Below are 23,658 nucleotides of genomic sequence, written 5' to 3'. Positions count from 1 at the left end.
CCTTCTCTCTCGCTCACGCTAGGCGAGGCTTTTGTTTTCCACCCGTTTTCATTATCCGCCAGTTTTTTGTTGCTCCGCCCCTTTCGGCGGAGGCTCTAAGGGCGAATAAAGCGGCCGCGTCCCAATCCGCTCGCTGGTTCAGCGGTTAGAGCATTGGGCTGCGGCCGTGACAGCCTGGGTTCAATCCCCGCGTGAAGCGGGGTTTAATAATAATTATATATACATAATATAATTATATAATATAATATAATATAATAATTATATAATATTATTATATATCCTGTTGATATATATATATGATAATATATATATATATATATATATATATATATATATATATTAACAATTATATATTTATTATTATTATTATTTTTATTATTATTATTTTCCTTTTTTCTTGGGTTTACCTGCTTTGAGATCCACTGTTCTGCACTTGGGTTCTAAAACCTTCTGGGCTGGAGAGCTACTGCTCCCACCCCATTACACAATCACTGCTTTAAAATCAAATACAAACACTTTAAACTGTATCTATTGTGTGTGTGTGTGTGTGTGAGTAGTGTGTGTGTAGTGTGAGTGTGTACGTACTGTGTTAATGGTTTGCGGTGAAGTTTACAGCGTCTTTATCAGCAGCTCTAATTGGACAGAAGATCAGATTATTATAATATTAAAAAGTATTGGAACAGAAGCTGATTGGCTGTATCTTCTGTAATTTTGATAGTATTTCCCACACCCTTAGACTGGAATGAGAAGGAAAGGAATGAACTCAGAGGATTTGGGGAGGAGTTCGGGGCAGTTTCGCTGGAAAAGTGTGAACCTGAAGCCCCAAAAGTTTAAACAGTAACAGTTAACGTAGGCTTGGGACCTCTAGTGTTTGAGAATTTGGGATGAGTGATTGGGTAGTACCTGAGCGAGCCAGGTGAATGTTCTGTGTATGATTTTTAATTTTTCTAATGTTTGCATTTTCTCCCCAAATTACACAGCCAATTACTCCCCCTATCACTATTGATGCCCCAACATACCAGGAGGGTGAAGACTAGCACAAGCTTCCTCCGATACATGTGAAGCCACTGAGCAGCCAGCTCGCTCAGAGGAAAGCGCAGCGACTCGGTTTCGATACATCAGCTGGACCACTCGGTGCCACTTCTGTGTTTGATTTAAGGGGAAATTTTTATTAATCTAGGATGGAAAGATCTGCCAGGAAAGCAGGGAGAGCGGATTTATGTGGAAGTGGAAGAGGTTAAATCCGAGCAACAGGAAACTAAAGAAAGCAAGGAAACAGTTTTAAATGTTGCAGAATGAAGGGAGAGACGTAACCTGCACAGAGCCTGAAATACAGTAATACAGAATATGAGAAGTGAAGGAGGTGCTGATTAAAAGTGCGCGGCTCTCGTATGATGTCTCTGATGAACAGAGAATAGGTGGTGGTTGGAAATGGTGAGGAGATCAGAGTAGCAGTTAAAGACTTATCAGACGGACTGATGTTGGCTTGATGGGGGAGGGATGGGATCATGGGGGAAAAGAGAGAGAGAGAAGGAGGGCAGGCAGCCGATGAAAGGAGGGGGAGGGATGATGGGGAGGATATTGGGAAGATGATGGGAGGTGGGTTGGGAAGACAGAGGACTGATGTAGGGATTGAAGAAAAGGACAAATCAGGAGGATCGCCCAGGAGAAAGACAAGGAGGCGTGGCCACGCTCGAGTACCGCCCAGTGAGGCTGTAGGGAAGCAGATCCCCCACTGGCAACGCGGTCCGGGCAGTAGAACGCTGGTTGGAGACCGGGACAGGGAAACAGATTGCGGGAGTTGCCGGTCCGGGCGAAAGGACACCGTGGAACCAAAGTGCCGACTGCAAACCGGAGATGGCCCAGAATGGCGAGCCGCCGAAGGGGCACAGGCAGCATGAAAGGGATAAAGAGGGGAGTCCAGCGATAACGGGAGGAGGGCCGCTTAGCTGGTGGAGAGGAGCCGGGGCGGTGGCTCTGGGAGCTGCGGCGGTAAGAAGGAGAAGCCGCTGAAGTCCGGAGAAGTTTCAAGGAACGCGTTGAGGCCTTGCGGGAGCAGCCAAACCATACCAAGGAGCCGTTAGAGGCAGTTTGGATAAAATACACTGCAACCTGGAAAGGCAGCCGTGAGCAACAGTAGTGGAGGAGTTGGGGTGAAAGAGAACAGTCAGCTGTAGGAGACGCAGGTAGAAGACCATCGGGGAACAGGTAAGGGCTGGGAGCCATTACCACATGCAAAGTTGTTTGACACGCAGGTAGAGAGGAAGTGACGGTGGAGTATAGGGTGGAGTGTGGGAGGACTAAGGTCGTGGATCAATCTCCCAAAATTAAGTTATATTCATCCCAACTCCAATAAGAGTATTATAAAGAGTTTTGTTTTGAGTAACTGTCTCTATTCTACAGAGAAACTTTTCTACTAGATTCTGAATTCAGAACACTGCTGTGAGGATTTGATTGTGTTAGTGAGATGAGGATGATCTGGACTCACCGGGCAGTTCTGTGTGATCGTATCAGGCAGCCGGAGAACACCAGCAGAACCATCAGACCCAAACCCACCACAGAACCCCACACACCCCACACACTGCTGGATCTGGTCCAGGGTTCTGTTCCACCTGTGACTAAACACACACCCCACACAACACACACACACAACACAAACAGTTAAACGAAATAAACAATACATAACCACAATGTTTTTTTATATAATTTTATTTCACATTTTTCCCCATTTTTATCCGCTCAGACCAATTTTGCTCCCTCTGAGCTTGATGGCAAAGCTGCATGAGCGGAGGTTCAAACCTGCGCTTTAGAACGCTGGACCCAATGGACCCAATTTATTTTATTAAGATTTAAAGTGATAGACCAACACAAAGTAGCACATAATTCAGCCCCTCATATCAATACTTAGTAGAGCCACCTTTCACTGCAGTTACGGCTGCAAGTCTTGTGGGGTTTGTCTCGACCAGCTTTGCAACCTCCCAACACTTATTCCTCATGAGTAATAAAATTCTGATTGCAGATTTTACTGTTTCTGTAAAACTTTTGGCCCAGAATTAACTACATAGTTGTTTCTGTGTAAGATTTTTTAATTATACTGAAGTGTTTGAACACAGTGAGACTGGTTAATTAATGTTCAGCCCCTCTATGAATATAGTGGACCCTTGATTACTCAGAAAAGTCCTAGATCCTCCTCTGATCTCCTGGCTGGAGCTTCTTGAACTGATATGAATTGTGTCCGGTGGGGTGTGGTATAGGTGGTGTTAGAGCGTACTTTTGCTGGTGGGTGTGGTGTGGTGGGTTTGGTGTGGTGGGTGTGGTATGGACAGTGTTGGAGAGTATACCATTGTGGGTCAGAGTGAAGGTTCTGATGGTGGATATTTCGGTGCAGTAAGGTGTGGTATGGACGGTGTTAGAGCGTACACCGTTGTGAGTCAGGGTGAAGGTTCTGATGGTGGATACTTGGTGTGGTGGGGTGTGGTATGGATAGTGTTGGAGAGTATACCGTTGTGGGTCAGAGTGAAGGGTCTGATGGTGGATACTTTTGGTGTGGTGGGGTGTGGTATGGATAGTGTTGGAGAGTATACCGTTGTGGGTCAGAGTGAAGGTTCTGATGGTGGATACTTTTGGTGCAGTAGGGTGTTGTATGGACAGTGTTGGAGAGTATACTGTTGTGGGTCAGAGTGATGGTTCTAATGGTGGATACTTTTGGTGTGGTGGGGTGTGGTATGGACAGTGTTGGAGAGAATACTGTTGTGGGTCAGAGTGAAGGTTCTGATGGTGGACACTTTAGGTGTGGTGGGGTGTGGTATGGACAATAGTGGAGCGTATATGGTTGTGGTTCAGGGTGAAGGTTCTGATGGTGAATACTTCTGGTGTGGTGGGGGGTGGTATGGACAGTGTTGGAAAGTATACCGTTGTGGGTCAGAGTTATGGTGGCTACTTTGGGGTTTCTGGTGCATTGTGATTTCAGGTTTTCTGTAGCCAGAACACCAGGTGATCGGATCTCAATAGCCAGAACACCAGCCAATTAGTCATCTGTGGCATATCAGCTCTCATTAGCCAGAATCAGACACAATTACATTCATTCAATTAATAAAGAATTATTAAACATGTTTAATATTAGTGCATTAGTAGTAATATGTTTGTTGTTGAAGCTAATATTCGTAGTAGTGAGTAGTATCAGTAGTCATTTTTAAACTTAATTGATTAATTTATTTATCTTTTAAAATATACAAAAATCCTAATAGACATAGTTTGCTAATATGGATAAATAAAACATTTTTTACGTCTTTTTAAAAATAAAAATACATCTCAAATAGATGAAATTAAATAGTATATAATATTATCATTTCTTCTGAAATCCTTAATATTTTTATGTTTCCGTTGCAATACAAAATCCAAAACCTGTAATCATGTCTTAGTGCATTACAAGTCCATTATTAATGGCTATATATGATAATTGTCGTGTTGGGTTCTTTTATATAACATTAATCGACACCACAATAATATAATAATTTATTTTTCTATTTAATAAAAACATATTTTGTAAACCAATTACTTTAGCTAAATAATTAAAGGGTATAATTCTAGCACTAATACACAGATTACAGGTTTTGAATTTTATATTGCACTTAAATCAGTGCACTACATTTCCCGGCGGAAGGATCAGCGAGTTTGGTGAGTTTCAGTGGTTTTAAAGCAGTAGTTTATATATTAGCGCTGCCCTCACGCGCTCTTTATGCGCGCTGTGATTCGGCGCGAGACGCTCTCCTGTCAGATTCCTGTCACATTAGCCTGTTAGCAGCTAACAGAGTTAGCAGTGAATTAGCCCCGTTTCTCTTAAACTGTTTAATAAACGGAGGAAACACTAATAATTTATGGGTAAGTTGATGAGATTAAAGAAGTTTAGACTAATCTAGACTAATTAAATGCTGGTTTTAGGCGCAGTTTAAGTTCAGAAGCGGGTAAATTACTGGCTGTAGCTAAACGCTGCTGAAGTTTCTGAGGAGAAAGAGCATTTATTAGCTGCTGTACCTGAATAAGAAGAGTTTTAAGTGTTTAGATTAAACTAATTACCACTATTCTCACTGTTCTTCTCACTGCTATCTGTTATTTTAATTAATTTACCCCAGTAAAGTACAGTACAGTAAGTTATCCTCCAATTTTACCTCAGTTTAAGAGCCAGTTTAACAGATTTTTAAACTAATATTTCTCCTCCATCAGCCGGAGATTCCAGAGAGTTTACGCTGGAAACTCCTTAAACCTTCCTGCTGATTATATTTTATGGTAAAGTGTTTAAACTAATTAAATAATAAAATACTGTTATTCTACTGCTGGTTTTCAGTGAACAGTAAACACTGTTATTGATGGTTCTCTTCATGGACAGGCTCCTTCCCATCATTTATTTATCTGCAGAATATGTATGTTTTATTTTACTGATACAGTAATTTACAGTAAGTCTGTTACTGAAATGGCTCATGCTCTGAATTAAGTAGTTATTTCAATATTTGTGTTTTATGTTAGAAAAATGCAATATACACCTGAGGAAAGTGTTGTTTTATGTGCAACAAATAACACACATTTGTATTAGAGTCGGCCATAACATTAAAACCACTGTTAGGTGATGTGAATAACTTTAAATAATAAATTACCTTTACCCCTGTTGAGCGGTGGATAGTTATATTAGGCAGCGAGTGAACAGTCAGTTCTTGGGCGAGAGTAAGAATCTGATACATTTAAAGAGAACCAAACTGTAATATCCTTTAATTTACCTCAAACATTAAACACTGACTTTTTCTTTTAATCAAATTATTCTTTTGTGTCTCAGTCACAAATAATAGGCAGATATTGTTTAATATTAAATAGTGATATAATATATAATATAATTCAGACTATTGCATGCAGGTATTGACATAAAAATACTTATATTTAATACCATGATATTGTTCAAGTTGATGAAGATAACTATGCTTTAGTGCTGTATAATAGATAAAACCGATTTATGAGTCTTTATGAGTTATTGATTAGTTAAATGTGTTTTTCCCCCAGATTGCAGCATTTAACATCAAGAATGAACGCATCATCCACAGTAAGTTATATATTTTTTTCACATTTACACTATCAGTGTGGTGTTTGTTACATATATAAATCTTAAAACGATAATGTAAATAAATAATTTATCAACAGTAAATAAATAAAACCACAGATGTAGTTAATCAGCCAGTCTTGGTTGAAAAGTCTTTCTACTATTAATCACAAAAACACCTTCAGAGCTTATAAAGAGAATATTAGTGATCACAATATTTAGATCTATATTTTATTAGACTTTATCTTATTAAAACTGTTATTATCTCTCTGAATAAAATACGTAATAACTCGCTATATGCTCCAGTACAGCTGCACTCTTCCATATTATTAGTACCACTATCAGCATTTTCCTCAATCTATCAGTCTGAATTAATGTTGTCTCATATTCACATAGTACAATTTTTAAATCACACATCAAAGCATTCATGTAAAAATTATATTTAGAGGAAAATCAGAGTAAATCTGAGGAGCTTAATAAAGTGTAATAAAAGTATTTTATTCACTGTAATCCAGCAGCCTGATACTTCATATAGTGAACATAGTGCAGCAGCTGTGTGTTAAATTAACCCTGTTTACTCTGGTAACACAAGCACCAGTTCACCTGACCCACAACTAAACTCCCACTAAACTGGATCTACTATCAAATTAAACCACGATCAGATCAACTGAAACACATTTAATTCACATTTTAATTATTTAATTATGATTTTCTTTTTCTATATCATCTATCAGCTGTGCTTTAACTGATAAAACTGAGTTCAGACTGAGCTTCGATTAGAACAAGAGTTTCCCAGAGTAAGATCAGTACCTCAACTATATACTTATATTTATAAAATGCATATATTATATATTTTAAACTTTACCATAATAATAAACTTTCTGCACAATTAACACACTTTTTGTAGATGTTTAATAGAAATTAAGAATAGTGTAAATTTTACCTTTTGTATCAATCAGTAAAAATAATGTAACTATTTATTTCAACTTTACACAGTGTGATAATAAAGCTGAAATAATAAGAATTATAGATTTGTAAACTCTTCTAGGTAAAATAGAGAAAGGTGCACTGTCTCCATCTAGTGTCCTTGGGATGAACTACATCTTATATAAATGCGCTTATAAAATTAAGCTAAAACATTATGACCATCTGTCTAGTGTTACTAAACATTAGGTAACTGGTTTATTCTGTCTGGTATCTGGGTGAGGTAATGATGGTACCAGTGTAAATAAGTGATTCTGGCTCTTCACTCTCTAGCTCATTATTCCACACTGATTTTGTAGCAGAAATTGTTCGCTTCTATTAAAACTGATCAGAATGTTTTCCCCCACGAAGGGGTGTGGTTTTCCCACGATGATGTGATGTTCTCTATTTCTATTGGCTCTGAGAGAAGGAGGTGCTTAAGATTCTCCATAAAGCATTTCTACAAATGTACTTCTTCCTTTGTTCAATTTTATTTCTATAGCGATTTTTACAACCAAAGTTTTTACAAAGCAGCTTCACAGAGAAAAACAGGTCCACACCTCTTATGAGCAGCATCACATAGATGCTGATTATTGTGGAAAAACTCCCTTAAATTAAGAGAAAGAAACTTTAAGAGGAACAGAGTACAGTACAGAGAGATAATGTGGAGCTATAGCTAATGTAACAGTACAGAGAGATAATGTGGAGCTATAGCTAATGTAACAGTACAGAGAGATAATGTGGAGCTATAGCTAATGTAACAGTACAGAGAGAAAATGTGGAGCTATAACTAATGTAACAGTACAGATATATAATGTGCAGCTATAACTAATGTAACAGTACAGAGAGATAATGTAGAGCTATAAGTAATGTAACAGTACAGAGAGAAAATGTGGAGCTATAACTAATGTAACAGTACAGAGAGATAATGTGGAGCTATAACTAATGTAACAGTACAGAGAGATAATGTGGAGCTATAACTAATGTAACAGTACAGAGAGATAATGTGGAGCTATAGCTAATGTAACAGTACAGAGAGAAAATGTGGAGCTATAGCTAATGTAACAGTACAGAGAGAAAATGTGGAGCTATAGCTAATGTAACAGTACAGAGAGATAATGTGGAGCTATAGCTAATGTAACAGTACAGATATATAATGTGCAGCTATAACTAATGTAACAGTACAGAGAGAAAATGTGGAGCTATAACTAATGTAACAGTACAGAGAGATAATGTGGAGCTATAGCTAATGTAACAGTACAGAGAGAAAATGTGGAGCTATAGCTAATGTAACAGTACAGAGAGATAATGTGGAGCTATAGCTAATGTAACAGTACAGAGAGATAATGTAGAGCTATAACTAATGTAACAGTACAGAGAGAAAATGTGGAGCTATAACTAATGTAACAGTACAGAGAGATAATGTGGAGCTATAACTAATGTAACAGTACAGAGAGATAATGTGGAGCTATAGCTAATGTAACAGTACAGAGAGAAAATGTGGAGCTATAGCTAATGTAACAGTACAGAGAGAAAATGTGGAGCTATAGCTAATGTAACAGTACAGAGAGATAATGTGGAGCTATAGCTAATGTAACAGTACAGATATATAATGTGCAGCTATAACTAATGTAACAGTACAGAGAGAAAATGTGGAGCTATAACTAATGTAACAGTACAGAGAGAAAATGTGGAGCTATAGCTAATGTAACAGTACAGAGAGATAATGTGGAGCTATAGCTAATGTAACAGTACAGAGAGAAAATGTGGAGCTATAGCTAATGTAACAGTACAGAGAGATAATGTGGAGCTATAGCTAATGTAACAGTACAGAGAGATAATGTAGAGCTATAGCTAATGTAACAGTACAGAGAGATAATGTGGAGCTATAGCTAATGTAACAGTACAGAGAGATAATTTAGAGCTATAGCTAATGTAACAGTACAGAGAGATAATGTGGAGCTATAGCTAATGTAACAGTACAGAGAGATAATGTGGAGCTATAGCTAATGTAACAGTACAGAGAGATAATGTGGAGCTATAGCTAATGTAACAGTACAGAGAGAAAATGTGGAGCTATAGCTAATGTAACAGTACAGAGAGATAATGTAGAGCTATAGCTAATGTAACAGTACAGAGAGATAATGTGAGCTATAGCTAATGTAACAGTACAGAGAGATAACTCAGTTACAGAGTATTAAACAATGTAGCCAACTACGCTACTTTAGGAATTGCACCCAAATATGTTAAATAGAGACAGGTTTGCTGGTACCCAAAAGAACAGCAAAGACAACAAACAAGTTTATTTAGTAAAATTCAAGCAATACCAAATAAAGAAGAAATAAATTTAATATTAAAAACAACAAGCTGCTTATTGGCACTTAACAGCACCTGTAGCTCATCTAGTAAAGTACAAAATCACAACGACAAAACAATCTTAAAAAACAAATAAAAACCCAACACAAACTTATACTACAATTCAACTCAGCAATAACATTTTGCTCTGGATTCACTTGAAGTTTCTGTTTCATCCTTTCCTAAATTGCACAAGTTCTGTCTGACAGCTGAGCTTTTCACAAGAATTCACTCAAATTAGAAAAAGAGAGAAAACAGCAGCTTTATTTCACCAATAAATGCAGATAGAAACCATATCAGCTTTACTGCACCCATTTAATCAACACGGATGGAAGCGCCACAAAGAAGCTTCTCAAATGATCAGACGCCAACAATTCCCACTGAGTAATAAAACTGAAGAACTGGAATAAGCTGATCTCAGACCGACTTTCAGAGAAAGCTGCGGTATACAGAAAAAAAACTACTTTTATTAAACCATTACATTAATTAACTAAACAAATCATCAACCCTCTAAACAACAGATTAATTGTCTAAAAATCTAACAATTAATACTACTAATAAAATAGTGCTTTAATAAGAAATAATACTAATAATAATTCATCCTGTCACACATGATTGTGTATAAATCTATTTAAGGTTAATGTATACTTATAATAATACAATAAATCTGCTCTTAATTTTGTAAAAGAAGTGCTAATTTAAGTTTGGAGCTGTAGATCTGGTTGAGTGTGGTTTCTCAGAAGTGATCATGTGACTGAAGGAAACTAAAATCCTTCATAAGCGGAAGTGAAATAGGCCACAGTAGCTCTGCCCTTTGCTGAGCTGTGGGTTTTATTTCTGCACTGGTTTCCATCTTTCATAACTTCCTGTTTACAACATTTCTCCCAGGTTACAAATACAAATATTGCCATTCAGAGCATTTATTTGCAGATGCTCAAAATAATGAAAACGGTACAGTGTTTTTAAACCTTAAATAATGCAAAGTTCATATTCATATAGAAACAACAATGCTAATGTTTCTAGAGTTCAGAAATCTATATTTGGTGAAATTATCCATTTTTTTTTATCACAGCTTGCATGAAGTCTTTCACACTGCTTTTGAATAACCTTATTCAACTCCTGGCCCAAAAACTCAAGCAGTTCAGCTTTGTTTGATGGCTTGTTACCATCTTACATCTTACATGATTACATTCAGAGTTTTTTAATGGGGTTCAGGTCTGGAGATTGACCATCAATTTACCTAAATGTCAGTTAGCAACTGCAGGACTACATCAAGTGACCTTTTTCAATGAGGAGCAAAGAAAAGCCAGGATGAAGTTTGTAAAACATCATAAGACTTGGACTATAGAGGACTGGAGTAAGATCATCTTCTCTGATGAGCCTCAAGGCTTTGCTCAAAGACCTGGCCATCAAATGTTTAGATGGAGATCTGCAGAGGTGTACCTGCACCCACTGTGAAACATGGTGGAGGATCGTGATGATCTGGAGATGCAAGGCTGGAATTGGGCAGTTTAGTCTTTGTGAATGACATGTGAATCAAGTTGCATACAAGATTATCCTGGAATAAAACTTGCTTTATTCCGTTCTAGTAATGTTTCCCAACTGTTTTTCCAGCAGGACAATGTTCAATTCCACACAGATCAATTAAGGTGTGGAAGAAGGACCACCAGATCAAGATCCTGTCATTACAGCACAATCTCCAGCCCTGAACCCCATTAAAAACCTCTGGAATATAATCAAAAGGAGGACGGATGATCACAAGCCATCAAACCACCAAACTAAAGTGCTTGAATTTTTGCACCAGGAGTAAAGCAGCATAACGTTATCCAAAAGCAGTGTGTAAGACTGGTGGAGAGCATGCTGAGACAGATGAAAGCTATAATTAAAAAACACCATTTATTGATTCTGAACTCTTCTTATTAAAATTATCATTCATTTGATAAACCACTCAACAACCGAAGCAAACAAACCACAACATTACACTAATTATTATAATAATACTAAACATACTAAACAATTCTGCAGGGGTTTTTACCTGATGGTGGTCGTGACGATATTTGCTTTGGTACTTTGGGCGTCCCCTCCCACCGTCAGTGTGTAGTCATTCTCCACAGTCTGCTGCTGCTTCTCTTGGGATTTATATATATATGTGTGTGTGTGTGTGTGTGTGTGTGTGTGTGTGAGTGTGTTATATAATAGTGAACTGCCTGGCCTCAGTGTCGAAGGAGCTACAGGAAAGTCAGCAGAATTTATACAATAAACATTTCATAGAATTTAATCAGACTTAAACGAAAAATGTAAAGAGATTTTTTTTAAACATAAAAATAATTCTCTGAACTAAATATTTCTAGTCAGCACAACTTCTAGTGGATTTCTTCAAAAGTTAAAATTTTCACAAAACACTACAAATCTATTATAGTAAATCTCCTTGTAAATTAGCGTATTCTAAACTTCACCGGTTTCCCCCACTTCACTGGATTTCTGTAGATCTGCTTCTGTAACTCTACTGTTCTCTTCTATTTCTACTCTGATCTAATACCTTCAGAGTCTCTAACAGATACAGAACTGAATTCATACTGCATCTGTGGGCTTCCTGTATGTAGCTGTGTCTGAGTTTGAGTTGTGAAACTGTTTCCTGTTACGCAGATCTGCTTGCTCTCTTTACTCATCAGTTTTATAACGGAGCTGCACTGAAGTCTGGCGTTAAAAGCTTCCTCTACAGATCAGAAGAGGTTTTATATGGAAAGTTTATGATCAGAATGATCTAAAAGCTAAATTCTATCCTCTGTTCCAGATCTAAAAGTACAGGAGTTTAGAAGCTGAGGACTAAAAGCTCATGGACTGATACAGCTCTGCTCACAGCAGGTAAGATCATTTCATTTAATTACACTCTTTATTTTTACTCTTTCTCTCTGGATTCTACAGGATACATGAACAATGTCTTTTAATATGAACTTTCTGATCTTTACTTTTAACACTCCTCTGCTACAGTTTCAATATGTACAGTAAATATTATCCTAAACTGGAGAAATATTTTATTAAAATGTAATGAAAAGTACTGTATTGAGTGATTTCTTTGTATTTATTGTGTTGTTTGTTTAAGTTTTTTTTTCTTCATTTTTTGATGGAGGTCATTACTGATTATTGTTTTGATGAAAAGTACTTTTTGGGTGAACACATTACCTTTTATTGTCATTGGTTAATGTAAAAGGCTAAATTGGATTTTCCCGGGCTTCTTAGTTATGTTAATTGTTAATATGCACAATAAATAGCAAAGCATATGATTTATAATTGTCTTCACAGCCTCGCTGGGTGGTGCTCGAGCGTGGCCACTCCTCCTCTCTCTCCCTTCATGCCTTCGGCTCTCTCTCTCTCTCTCTCTCTCTCTCTCTTTCTCACCCACCCACCCTCACCCGGCCGGAACCTGCGGAGGCTCCACCCCCCCCGCGGCGCTGCTCTCTCGCGGTGCGCGTCCACTGGCGCTTTTTTTCAGCGCATGTCGCCGTGCCGGATATCTCGGCTCGCCCTGCGTGGGCGTGTCCGTGACGTTTTTGAATTCACCTTCACGGCCGCCCTTGGCTTCCACTCCTCTCTCTCTCTCTCTCTCTCTCTTCCTCTCTCCTTCCTGCTCCTGTGGGTTCAGCCCTCGCTTTCTCTCCCTCTTCCCTCTCCTTCTCTCCTTCCTGTTCTCGCTCCTCTGTCATCCAAACCCCTCCGGCCATCATCCCAACCCCTCCCACTGTCATCTCAATCCCTCCCTCCATCATCCCAGCCCCTCCCTCCGTCATCCCATCTCCTCCTTCGGTCTTCCTGACCCCTCCCTGCGTCATCCTAACCCCTCCCTGCGTCATCCTAACCCCTCCCGCCGTCATCCCAACCCCTCCCACTGTCATCTCAATCCCTCCCTCCATCATCCCAGCCCCTACCTCCGTCATCCCATCTCCTCCTTCCGTCTTCCTGACCCCTCCCTGCGTCATCCCAACCCCTCCCGCCGTCATCCCAACCCCTCCCTCCATCATCCCAACCCCTCCCACTGTCATCCCAATCCCTCCCTCCATCGTCCCAACCCCTTCCGCCGTCATCCCACCCCTTCCACTGTCATCCCAATCCCTCCCTCCTTCACCCCATCTCCTCCTTCGGTCTTCCTGACCCCTCCCTGCGTCATCCCAACCCCTCCCGCCGTCATCCCAACCCCTCCCTCCATCATCCCAACCCCTCCCACTGTCATCCCAATCCCTCCCTCCATCGTCCCAACCCCTCCCACTGTCATCCCAATCCCTCCCTCCATCGTCCCAACCCCTTCCGCCGTCATCCCACCCCTCCCGCCGTCATCCCAACCCCTCCCACTGTCATCCCAATCCCTCCCTCCATCGTCCCAACCCCTTCCGCTGTCATCCCACCCCTCCCACTGTCATCCCAGTCCCTCCCTTCATCATCCCAGCCCCTCCCTCCTTCATCCCATCTCCTCCTTCGGTGTTCCTGACCCCTCCATCCATCATCCCAACCCCTCCCGCCGTCATCCCAACCCCTCCCACTGTCATCCCAATCCCTCCCTCCATCGTCCCAACCCCTCCCTTCGTCATCCCATCTCCTCCTTCGGTCTTCCTGACCCCTCCCTCCATCATCCCAGTCTTTATACAGTAGATCAGCTGATTAAAAAAACACAATGTTAGCATAATTGAAATGTAACAACACTTTAGGCTATTTGTTTTAATAAAAAACTCAAAATAATAAAAAATCTGTAAAACTGTAACAATGCATAGTACATTACTTTATACATACATACATTATTAGACTAAAACTAATTATAGCTAAATGACCAAAATGTGACTAAAAAGTTTATACATTTTAATCAAAAGACTAAAACTAATCAAAATCACCTGTCACAATTAACACTGATCAGCACCCTGCAAATATTTGTCATTGTCATCTTTGACACCTTTGATATTTAATGCATTTTATAACATAATAATGATAACAATAATAAAATCTTATCTTGTCTGCACAGTTTATGCTTCTGATTTTCCACATCATTCTGTAGATACTCTGCAGATTAGCTGCTGAGTAACGACCTAATTCTCCTCAAACACCCACTTCACTCCTGACCATCACTGACCCAGTAAAGCTTCTTAAAGAAGGAGCGGTTGGTGTTTTGTAGATGTTACTAATAACATTAAAACATCCCTCTGAAATCCAGAAACTTCTACATCTTTACCAGAGATTCTCCACTAAACCTGAATCTACTGTTATTCTGTGGACAGATTCTCCCACCTCTGCTGTGGATTTCTGCAGCTCCTCCAGAGTGACCATTGCTCTCTTTGACTTGGTCACTCCAAAGTCTTTGTTTTTCTTTAGCCATTCAGAAGTGTACTTTCTGGTGTGTTTTTTTATTAAGCTTGAGCTCAGGAACAGATGGCTGGACATTTTCCTTCAGGACTTTTTGGTAGACAGCAAAATTCATAGTTTCATTTCTGACAGCAGCAAAACAGCCCCATCACACCACCATGTTTTACTGTAGGTATGATGTTATTTTTCTGAAATGTGCTGTTACTTTTATGGCAGATGTAACGGGACACACACCTTCCAAAACATTCTACTTTTGTCTCTGCGGTCTGTCCGTCGTATTTTCCTAAAACTGTTGGGATCATAATTTTTTTTACTGAGGTGTTTTTTTTTTTATCTTGGCACTCTGCCATTCAGGCTATTTTTGCCCAGTCTCTTTCTTATGGTGGAGTCATGAACACTGACCTTACCTGAGGCGAGTGAGACCTGCAGTTCTTTGGATGTTGTTGGGGACCTTTTGGTTGCCTCAGTTCAGTTATCAGGTCTGGGTGTGGTTGAACTTATGTATTAACTGGGGCGGGGGGGCGTGTAGGTTTTGATTTTTATCTCCATTACTAATAAAATCCTTTTAAAAACTGTATTTTTGTTTACTTGTGACTAATATTGAATGCACTCAGTGATCTGAAACAGTTAAGAAACTAACATGCAAAGAAATAAGAAATCATGAAGTGGAAAAACACTTATTTCACACCACTGTATAACATATATAGAGACATAAAAAGGGTTTCAAATTTAAATTGTATGTTTATAAACTAGATATCTTTATTTATACATTGATAAAGGAAAATAAAAAGCTTAAAAAAGGTTGAAAGAAGATGTACAACAAGTTTGCGGGCATGGCCTAATAACATTGTTACAGTGAGCTGGATCACAGTCTCAGTGGTAATTGCAGGCACTGTAACCCACTGATAGCTCCTGTGATCCTGGAGAAACTTGATGTAAAGTGTTGCACTTTAGTGCATGAGAGTCAGTTCTACTGTATCAAATGCAACAATTGCTCATTAATAAGGTCAGAAAACGTAAAAATGTAAGAATATAGTTAAAATATTACTTAAAAGTTAAAAAGTGATAAAACAACAAAACGTTTCACAAAAAAACATTCTCCAACAACTCCCTTTCAGTAAGTTTTTTTTTACTTTAGTGTCTAGATCCCTGCATTAAACTTGAATCATTCTTGGTTGCAGTGATTCAGGATGGCGAATGCTGAAGATGTGTTGCTAGAGGCTCTACAGGACTTGGAGAGTAAGGAACTAAAATCATTCACTCGACACCTGACCAATGGTGTGGAAGGGTTTGACCGGATTGGTAGGGGTCTGTTGGAGAACGCAGGAAGAGAAGAGATTGTGGATAAGATGGTGGAGAGATATAAAATCAGTGGAGCTGTAAAGATCACACTGACCATCCTGAAGAAGATACACAAGAACCGTCTGGCTGAGGAACTGGATGCTAAACTCAGTAGAGGTAATGCAGCTCTGATCACATTCATTAAGGATGCAATGATTTTATCACACTTTTCTATTCAATTTATCATATTCCTCCAAATAGCATATTTGGGAATCTTGCTAAAATCTCATCTTGTCTTCATCTCCACATGTTCTTTAGTAAACTCAGTCGTTGGTTTTTGTGAGTTTCCTTTTCATAATTCTTGCATTATGTTTATGTAAGCTATCCTGTACAGTTCCACTGGCAGACTTGTGGTGGGAGGTGGCCCAGCCACATTAGATAGAGTACAGTAGATCATGCTGCTTCTCCATCAGCAGCTGAAGTCAGAGAGAGTACAGTAGATCATGCTGTTTCTCCATCAGCAGCTGAAGTCAGAGAGAGTACAGTAGATCATGCTGCTTCTCCATCAGCAGCTGAAGTCAGAGAGAGTACAGTAGATCATGCTGCTTCTCCATCAGCAGCCAGAGTCTGAGAGAGTACAGTAGGTCATGCTGTTTCTCTATCAGCAGCCCGAGTCTGAGAGAGAGAGCAGTAGGTCATGCTGTTTCTCCATCAGCAGCCAGAGTCAGAGAGCAGTAGGTGGTGCTCTGTGCACTCACCACTCCTACATCGTGGTTCTGGTTGATACAGGCTTCTGTTAGCTGATGTATCAGAGCTGGAGATCCAGTGCTTTCCTCCAAGTGCATTATAATGCTATTGTTGTTGCACTGATTGGCGGGAGCTGGAAAATAGGCTATTGATATGTGGAGTCCTAACAAGAGTGTGGGGTAACTGGACAATTAATATTAGATACAAATTGTTAGATAAAAATCTGCACTGACAACAAATTAAATCACAAAGTGTGTGTAATTAAACTGTTTTACCATTGTATTTAGTTGAGTAATAATAAAGACTAGTGCTCAGTTCAGTGTTTTTGTGATTGAATTATCTGATATTGTTTCTTATTCTGTACTGCTGTGCTCTCCCTCAGGTGGAGCAGGTGGAGGACAGGTAAGGAGTGAGAGTTCAGCAGCCTCTTCTACTACACTGACTGCAGGTAAACTCATTAAATAATCGCTGTTATTCTGTGTTAATACATGAACATTACCAATGACCATGAAACATTAGCAATTAACACTGTGGTCTTCCCAATATACTGAGTCTCTATAGTGATATACACTTTGACTTTGCATTTGGGGTGTAATGCAGTTTGTGAATTACCGTTACATGCAAAAGATTAGCCACATTTTAATAATATAATTTTGATTGTATTAAACCTGAATCTCTTTTTCATAACATAAAAATACAAAAATATGCATTTACATTATAAAATCAATGTTTGGGCGTTTTGCAAAAATCTCAGCCTGTATCATTCCAGGTTGTAGTTTAATTTTTATCTGTTTTTTTTTGCTGGTTGTGGAATAAAAGTTTTAGTTTGTCTTTATCTGTCCACAAAACAATTTACCCAATTTCCTAAAACGAATTGGGCCTAAAATTGTGAAATGTGAAGGCAGCTTTGTAGAACTTCAACTGACATTTGGGCATAAGTTACTTTCTTTCATTGTTTAATTCATTTAGAAAATTGTTGAGACGGGCCCATGTTTTCAAATATTAGTACAAACCATAATTTATGAGGCTTGGAAATTGAATTCAGATGATTTGCATATGAGTGTGTGTTTAGCCCAAATCTTTACTCTTTACTCTTTAATCTGATCAGGCAATGGGACGAGCAGATGGAGGTGAGACTTCTTAGTTATAAGACGTTTCATTTGAGATTGTTTGCAGATTTGCTGATAAAAATTTGAGCTATGTAGCTGCCTGGTAAAAGGTGTAGATTTACTGCTGCTAGAGATAGTGTGCTGGTGACCACTACTGCTTGGCTGGTATTGTGTTTTTAGGCTAATATGCCAAACCCTAGCTCACTTTACTGAACTTTTTTTTACTGCTGGTAGTTCTGTAACTCTGTGTTCTGGTATAATATTAATATTAGAATTTTGTTGTATATTTTTCATTTTTGAGTGAACAGTATAGCAATCTCATATCAACAACATCCCCAATTGCTTGCAGTTTCCACAGATAACAAGCTAGGTGGATAGTGAAAGTGAAACTGAGGGAGAAGATGGAGGAAAAAAACACGTATTTTCTCCTCTGGCTCAGAACACTGTTGTTAAAAAAAAAAAAAATTGTGCCAAACGTACAGTATAACATGTTGAAAATACTCTTAAAGTCCTTTTCAAAGACTGAAGTCTGATACTCTTTCACATCTGAAGGCACTGAATGTACGGCAATTGAAAATATTCAGCCGAAATATTTCTCGTGGTAATTCTGTTTTCCTCTGCTGCATTATACGATCTAAGTTTATTGTTATTATGTGTGTGTGTGTATTTGTTGTGTACTACAAAATGTAAATTATCATTCAAATAATAAATACAAAATATTTACCTATAACTCGACACTATGTTAGCATGCTTTGACAAGATAGCATGCCCCTGGTGGTAATTTATGAGGAACTGTTGAACAATGTGGCACAAAGAGACTGCATATACCAAATGATTATTTTGATTTATACTTATATTCGTCTGCAATTGTAAAACATTCTGCATTAAGGTATTATATTTGTTGCACAGTCTACATTACAGGTTTAAAGTTTTTTATCCTGTCATGATAAACAGATTAAGAATTAAACAGTGTGCATAAGAATTGTTTTTATGTTTGAATAGCTTTAAATGAGCTTTACATTACAAAATGTGTAAATACAGGTGCTCAAGGGTGCTCATAATTTTTGAAGACTTACAGTATTATAAAGTATTTCAGAACATTGTCTTTTAGTTGAGATGTTATTGAGAAACAATTGATACTGACATCAGTGTTTTTTACATTTCAATTTTTTTTCTTCAAATTGTTTGTTTACTAATGTAAAATAAAAACTGATTAAAAGCACTTTCTCTTCTCTGTCAAAAGATGAACAACACTGCATCAAGTTGAAGGACACTCTGAAATTGAACTATGAGCGTGTAATTGAGTGCTCACAGACAGGTCATCAGGAGTTCCTGGAAGATATCTACACTGATCTCGTTATAGTGCAGAATAAAAGTGGAGGAGTCATTAATGAACATGAAGTGATGCAAATAGAGATGTCTCCCAATAAAGCTGGCAGTGAGGAAGAGTGTATAAAATGCTGTGATATTTTTAAAGTCCAGCCGGGTACAGGTAGACGGAACAGAAAAGTGATGACAATGGGAATTGCAGGAGTCGGGAAAACTGTGTCAGTCAACAAATTCATACTGGACTGGGCAGAAGGAAAGGAGAACCAGGACATTCAGTACATTTTCCCTCTACCCCTCCGTGAACTAAATCTGAAGAAAGAGAAGGAGTTCAGTTTGATTGGACTACTGAATAACTGCTTTTTCTCCTCAAAGCCTGCACTGAAGTCTCTTCCAGAAGAAGATGGTAAAGTGCTGTTTATTTTTGATGGGCTGGATGAGTATCGTTACCCACTGGAGTTTAAAGATGGAGAGGAAGTAAAAGATGTGAATGAGAAGAGTACAGTGGGCTCACTGATCACAAATCTCATCAACAGAAATTTGCTTTCCTTTTCTCTAGTCTGGGTAACTTGTCGACCAGCAGCAGCGCATCTGATTCCCCAGAAATACATCAATCTGGTGACAGAAGTACGAGGATTTAATGATGAACAGAAGAAAGAGTACTTCATCAAATACTGCAAAACAGAAGATGTAGCAGAGAAAATAAGTTCACACATAAAGAAGTTAAAGAGTCTCCACATCATGTGTCAAATCCCAGTCTTCTGCTGGATCTCTGCCACTGTGCTTCAGCCACTGATGGATAAAGAGAGTGAGAAGAACATCCCCAAAACCCTGACAGAAATGTACATGAGCTTCCTACTGCAGCAGAAAAACCTGATGAAGGAGAAATACAGTCAGAAGACTGACCCTGAGCGCATCATTCTGAAGCTCGGTGAACTGGCCTTGAGTAATCTTGAGAGTGGAGAGCTGAACTTCTATGAGGATAATCTTAAGGAATGTGGGATTGATGTTACTGATGGTACAGTGTTCTCAGGAATGTGTACACAGATTTTCAGCCAGCAGAAGGGAATTTCTGAGAGGAACATTTTCAGCTTTGTGCATCTGAGTGTTCAGGAAAGCCTTGCGGCTGTATATGTGCATCACTCCCACTGCAATAAGAAGAAGAATGTGTTCAAAAAGAAGACATTTGGAAACATACTTCTTCGGAAGAAGAACACAGTAACAGATCTCCATAAGAGTGCAGTGGACAGAGCTTTGCAGAGTGAAAATGGACACCTGGACCTTTTCCTCCGCTTTCTCCTCGGCCTCTCTGTGGAGGACAGTCAGAAGGTTCTGACCGAACTTCTGCCAAACCTGAAGATTAAAGCAGAGAGCGTTAGCAACACAGCTATCTACATTAAGGAGAAACTAAAAGAGGAAATGCATTCAGACAGAAGCCTGAATCTCCTCCACTGCCTGAGTGAACTGAAGGACAACTCACTCACTGCTGAAATCCAGAACTTCCTGAACTCAGGAACTCTCTCAAAACAGGAACTCTCATCCCCACAGTGGTCAGCTCTGATCTTTGTGCTGATGATGTCAGAGGAAACTCAGAAGAAGTTTGAACTGAAGAAATACAGTGCGTCAGAAGAAGGACTGAGGAGATTACTGCCTGTGGTGAAAAACACGCAGCGAGCTCTGTAAGTACTATTTTTTGTTAATAGATATTATTATATTATTAAGTATGATCTCTCTACATATTGTGAGCCGCCGGGGCGGGTGTGGGGGACCAAACACGTCGCGTTTTGGAAAGAAAGAGAGAAAACAGGGCAGTATTACACGGCGGATGTGGCGTTTTGATGAAAATTGAATATTGGCTTTTCAAGAGTGTTCACATAACATTCAGATTCTGGCTCTTACTCATTTTTTTTTAAATAGCGTTTATCGTGTTTTGGAATCAAACTCTTCATATAGTCCTAGTAATAAACTGATGTCCGACAGGTGTGTGGGAGGGGCGGAGTCAGCTTATTAGTACTCCGCTGAGGCTGATCTTAAAGGTGCAGGTGTGACAGGAGCTTTTTGTTTATTAGTGAGCAATTTTTTTATATCACGATAGTATAATACGTGTTTTAACTCATTCTTCTAGCAATAATCTGGTAATTTAATTCATATCTTTATAACTGCACTGTCCATGTCACGTCCTGGCCCTGTTCTGTTTCTGTCCTCCTTTCTGTGTTCGTGTTTATCCCTGTTTTTTTACCTCTCTCTGTGTCTGTCTTTTGTCCTCTACTCCTATGCCGTCCTCCATGTGCTTAAGTGTTTTCCCCAGTGCCTCCTCCTTCAGTCTTTCCACCTGTGTCTCGTTTGTAGCTCTGCACCCTGGTTACCTGTCGTCAGGTGTTTCCTGTGGTCCCTCTGTATGTATAGTCCGTGTGTTTCCATTCTTTTTGTGGGTTCTTGTACATTTATAGGTTTTTAAAGTTTTTGCAATTTTCCGGACTGACTGACCTTCATTTTTTGAAGTAATGATGGACGCTCATTTTTATTTAGTTAGCTGATTGGTTCTTGCCATAATATGAATTTTAACAGTTGTCCAATAGGGCTGTCGGCTGTGTAGTAACCTGACTTCTGCACAACACAACTGATGGTCCCAACCCCATTGATAAAGCAAGAAATTCCACTAATTAACCCGAATAAGGCACACCTGAAAACCATTTCAGGTGACTACCTCTTGAAGCTCAGAAGCAATAATCAGAGCAAAGGGTGGCTATTTTGAAGAAACTACAATATAAAACATTTTTTCAGTTATTTCACCTTTTTTTGTTAAGTACATAACTCCACATGTGTTCATTCATCGTTTTGATGCCTTCAGTGACAATCTACAATGTAAATATTCATAAAAATGAAGAAAACTCAATGAAAGAGAAGGGGTGTCCAAACTTTTGGCCTGTACTTCCTAAATGAATCATCTGAACAGACATGTAATATGTACTAAGGTTAAGACCTAATTATGTAGTAATCAGTAGCCATTTAATAACCAGCAGCTGCATTTATAAGACAAGTAAGGGGTTCCTGTGGCATTTTAATGTTTAAACTGAAAATTTTATTTATTTTTAAGGAGACTGTCCTTAGAGAAAACTGTACTTTTTTCATTCATTAGAAAAGAGAAAGAGTACAATTTCTGAGAGCTTAAGTATTCTTGCTAGTTGCTTTCAAGTGCCACAAATTAAAACCCACACCACGCTAAGTGCCCTTGGTCCAACCTCCGGGACAAACCATTCCATGCTCAAAGTCGGGGGCGGGGGGGGGGGGGGGGGGGTCATCACAGTAGTTTAGCTAGTTTATGATTATTGTTAAGCTTTGTACTAACAATATTTTTTGTTGGAAGGTTAAACCAGAACACTGCCAATCACTGAGTGTTTGCTGTATTTTATACTTTGAGATTGTTGGATGTTCTAATAAACCTAAAATGGATTATTAATAATATAAGACTCATTTTCAGCCATTTCTTATTGTTACATTATCATAAATGCTATGGATTTACTTTATAATAAAAAAAACTTTCATTATGCCTATTCTTAAGTAAAATCTGCTGTGCTTTCCTCATTTTGTAGACTAGCTTCATGTAATCTTGGAGAAAAGACATGTGAAAGTCTGGGATCAGTTTTGAAGCTGGAAAACTTCTCCATAAAGGAAATAGATCTCAGTAACAATGACCTGCAGGATTCAGGAGTGGAGCTGCTTTCTGCTGGACTGAGGAGTTTACACTGTAAACTGCAGATTCTCAGGTTTGTTGGTTCATTACAAAATGATAAATGTGAAGAAATATTCAGTGCTTTACCAAGATCTTTATCTATAAAATATACACCAGGACCTTATTGAAAAGTGTACATAATCTACATCGTCTGCTATTAATATGGGTTGATGCAGATTTTTTGTCAGATTTTGTCGTGCTGGAACGATTACATGGATTGTTGTGGGGAATCTCTGTGGAGGGTTTATGGCAGGGGTCGGCAATAGGCGGCCCTCGGGCCAAATGTGGCCCGCAAGCATGACACATCTGGCCCATAAGGCTGTATGAACTTTTTCCTTCTCTCTGCCGCACTCGGCTTGACTTCAGTTTCTGCCCGTTTTGGGTTCCCTATCTCCTTAAGGGTGGTTCTTCCTGGCTGCATCCCAATTCAGTAGTCGGGGCAGTGGTAGTTTATTATACAATATTATAATTCACAGGCAACATTGAAACAATTTCTGGCGAGAGGAACTCAAACCAAATTATTACAATGTGCCTGTACTCCGTCAATAACACTTCTGTTTCCAAAGTTTAAGAGGTGCATACTGGTATGGTGTGGGTTTCATGACATGATAATCTGTGTTCCTAGAGAGTAGAGTATATCAGACATTAAATACATTTGAACGTTTGATTTATCAATGGAAATTACTTTTTTATTTTAATTAGGATTTCTGAAT

General features: G+C 39.0%; 1 protein-coding gene across 1 annotated transcript in view; it reads left to right on the top strand.

Annotated features, from left to right (window-relative positions):
- The window catches only part of LOC111196442 (NACHT, LRR and PYD domains-containing protein 12-like), a 167,197-nt gene that overhangs the window by 119,982 nt on the left and 23,557 nt on the right, over positions 1-23,658 (top strand). The window contains exons 2-5 of the mRNA XM_049479605.1: positions 15,931-16,207; positions 17,160-17,237; positions 19,130-20,891; positions 22,806-22,979. Coding sequence (XP_049335562.1) covers positions 15,940-16,207; positions 17,160-17,237; positions 19,130-20,891; positions 22,806-22,979 — 2,282 coding nt within the window. The 5' untranslated portion in view covers positions 15,931-15,939. The remainder of the gene's footprint in view (positions 1-15,930; positions 16,208-17,159; positions 17,238-19,129; positions 20,892-22,805; positions 22,980-23,658) is intronic.

The sequence above is a fragment of the Astyanax mexicanus genome, chromosome 1, assembly GCF_023375975.1.
Source record: "Astyanax mexicanus isolate ESR-SI-001 chromosome 1, AstMex3_surface, whole genome shotgun sequence".
Taxonomy (NCBI): domain Eukaryota; kingdom Metazoa; phylum Chordata; class Actinopteri; order Characiformes; family Acestrorhamphidae; genus Astyanax; species Astyanax mexicanus.
The sequence above is the reverse complement of the archived record's forward strand: the minus strand, read 5'-3'. Positions and strand labels throughout refer to the sequence as shown.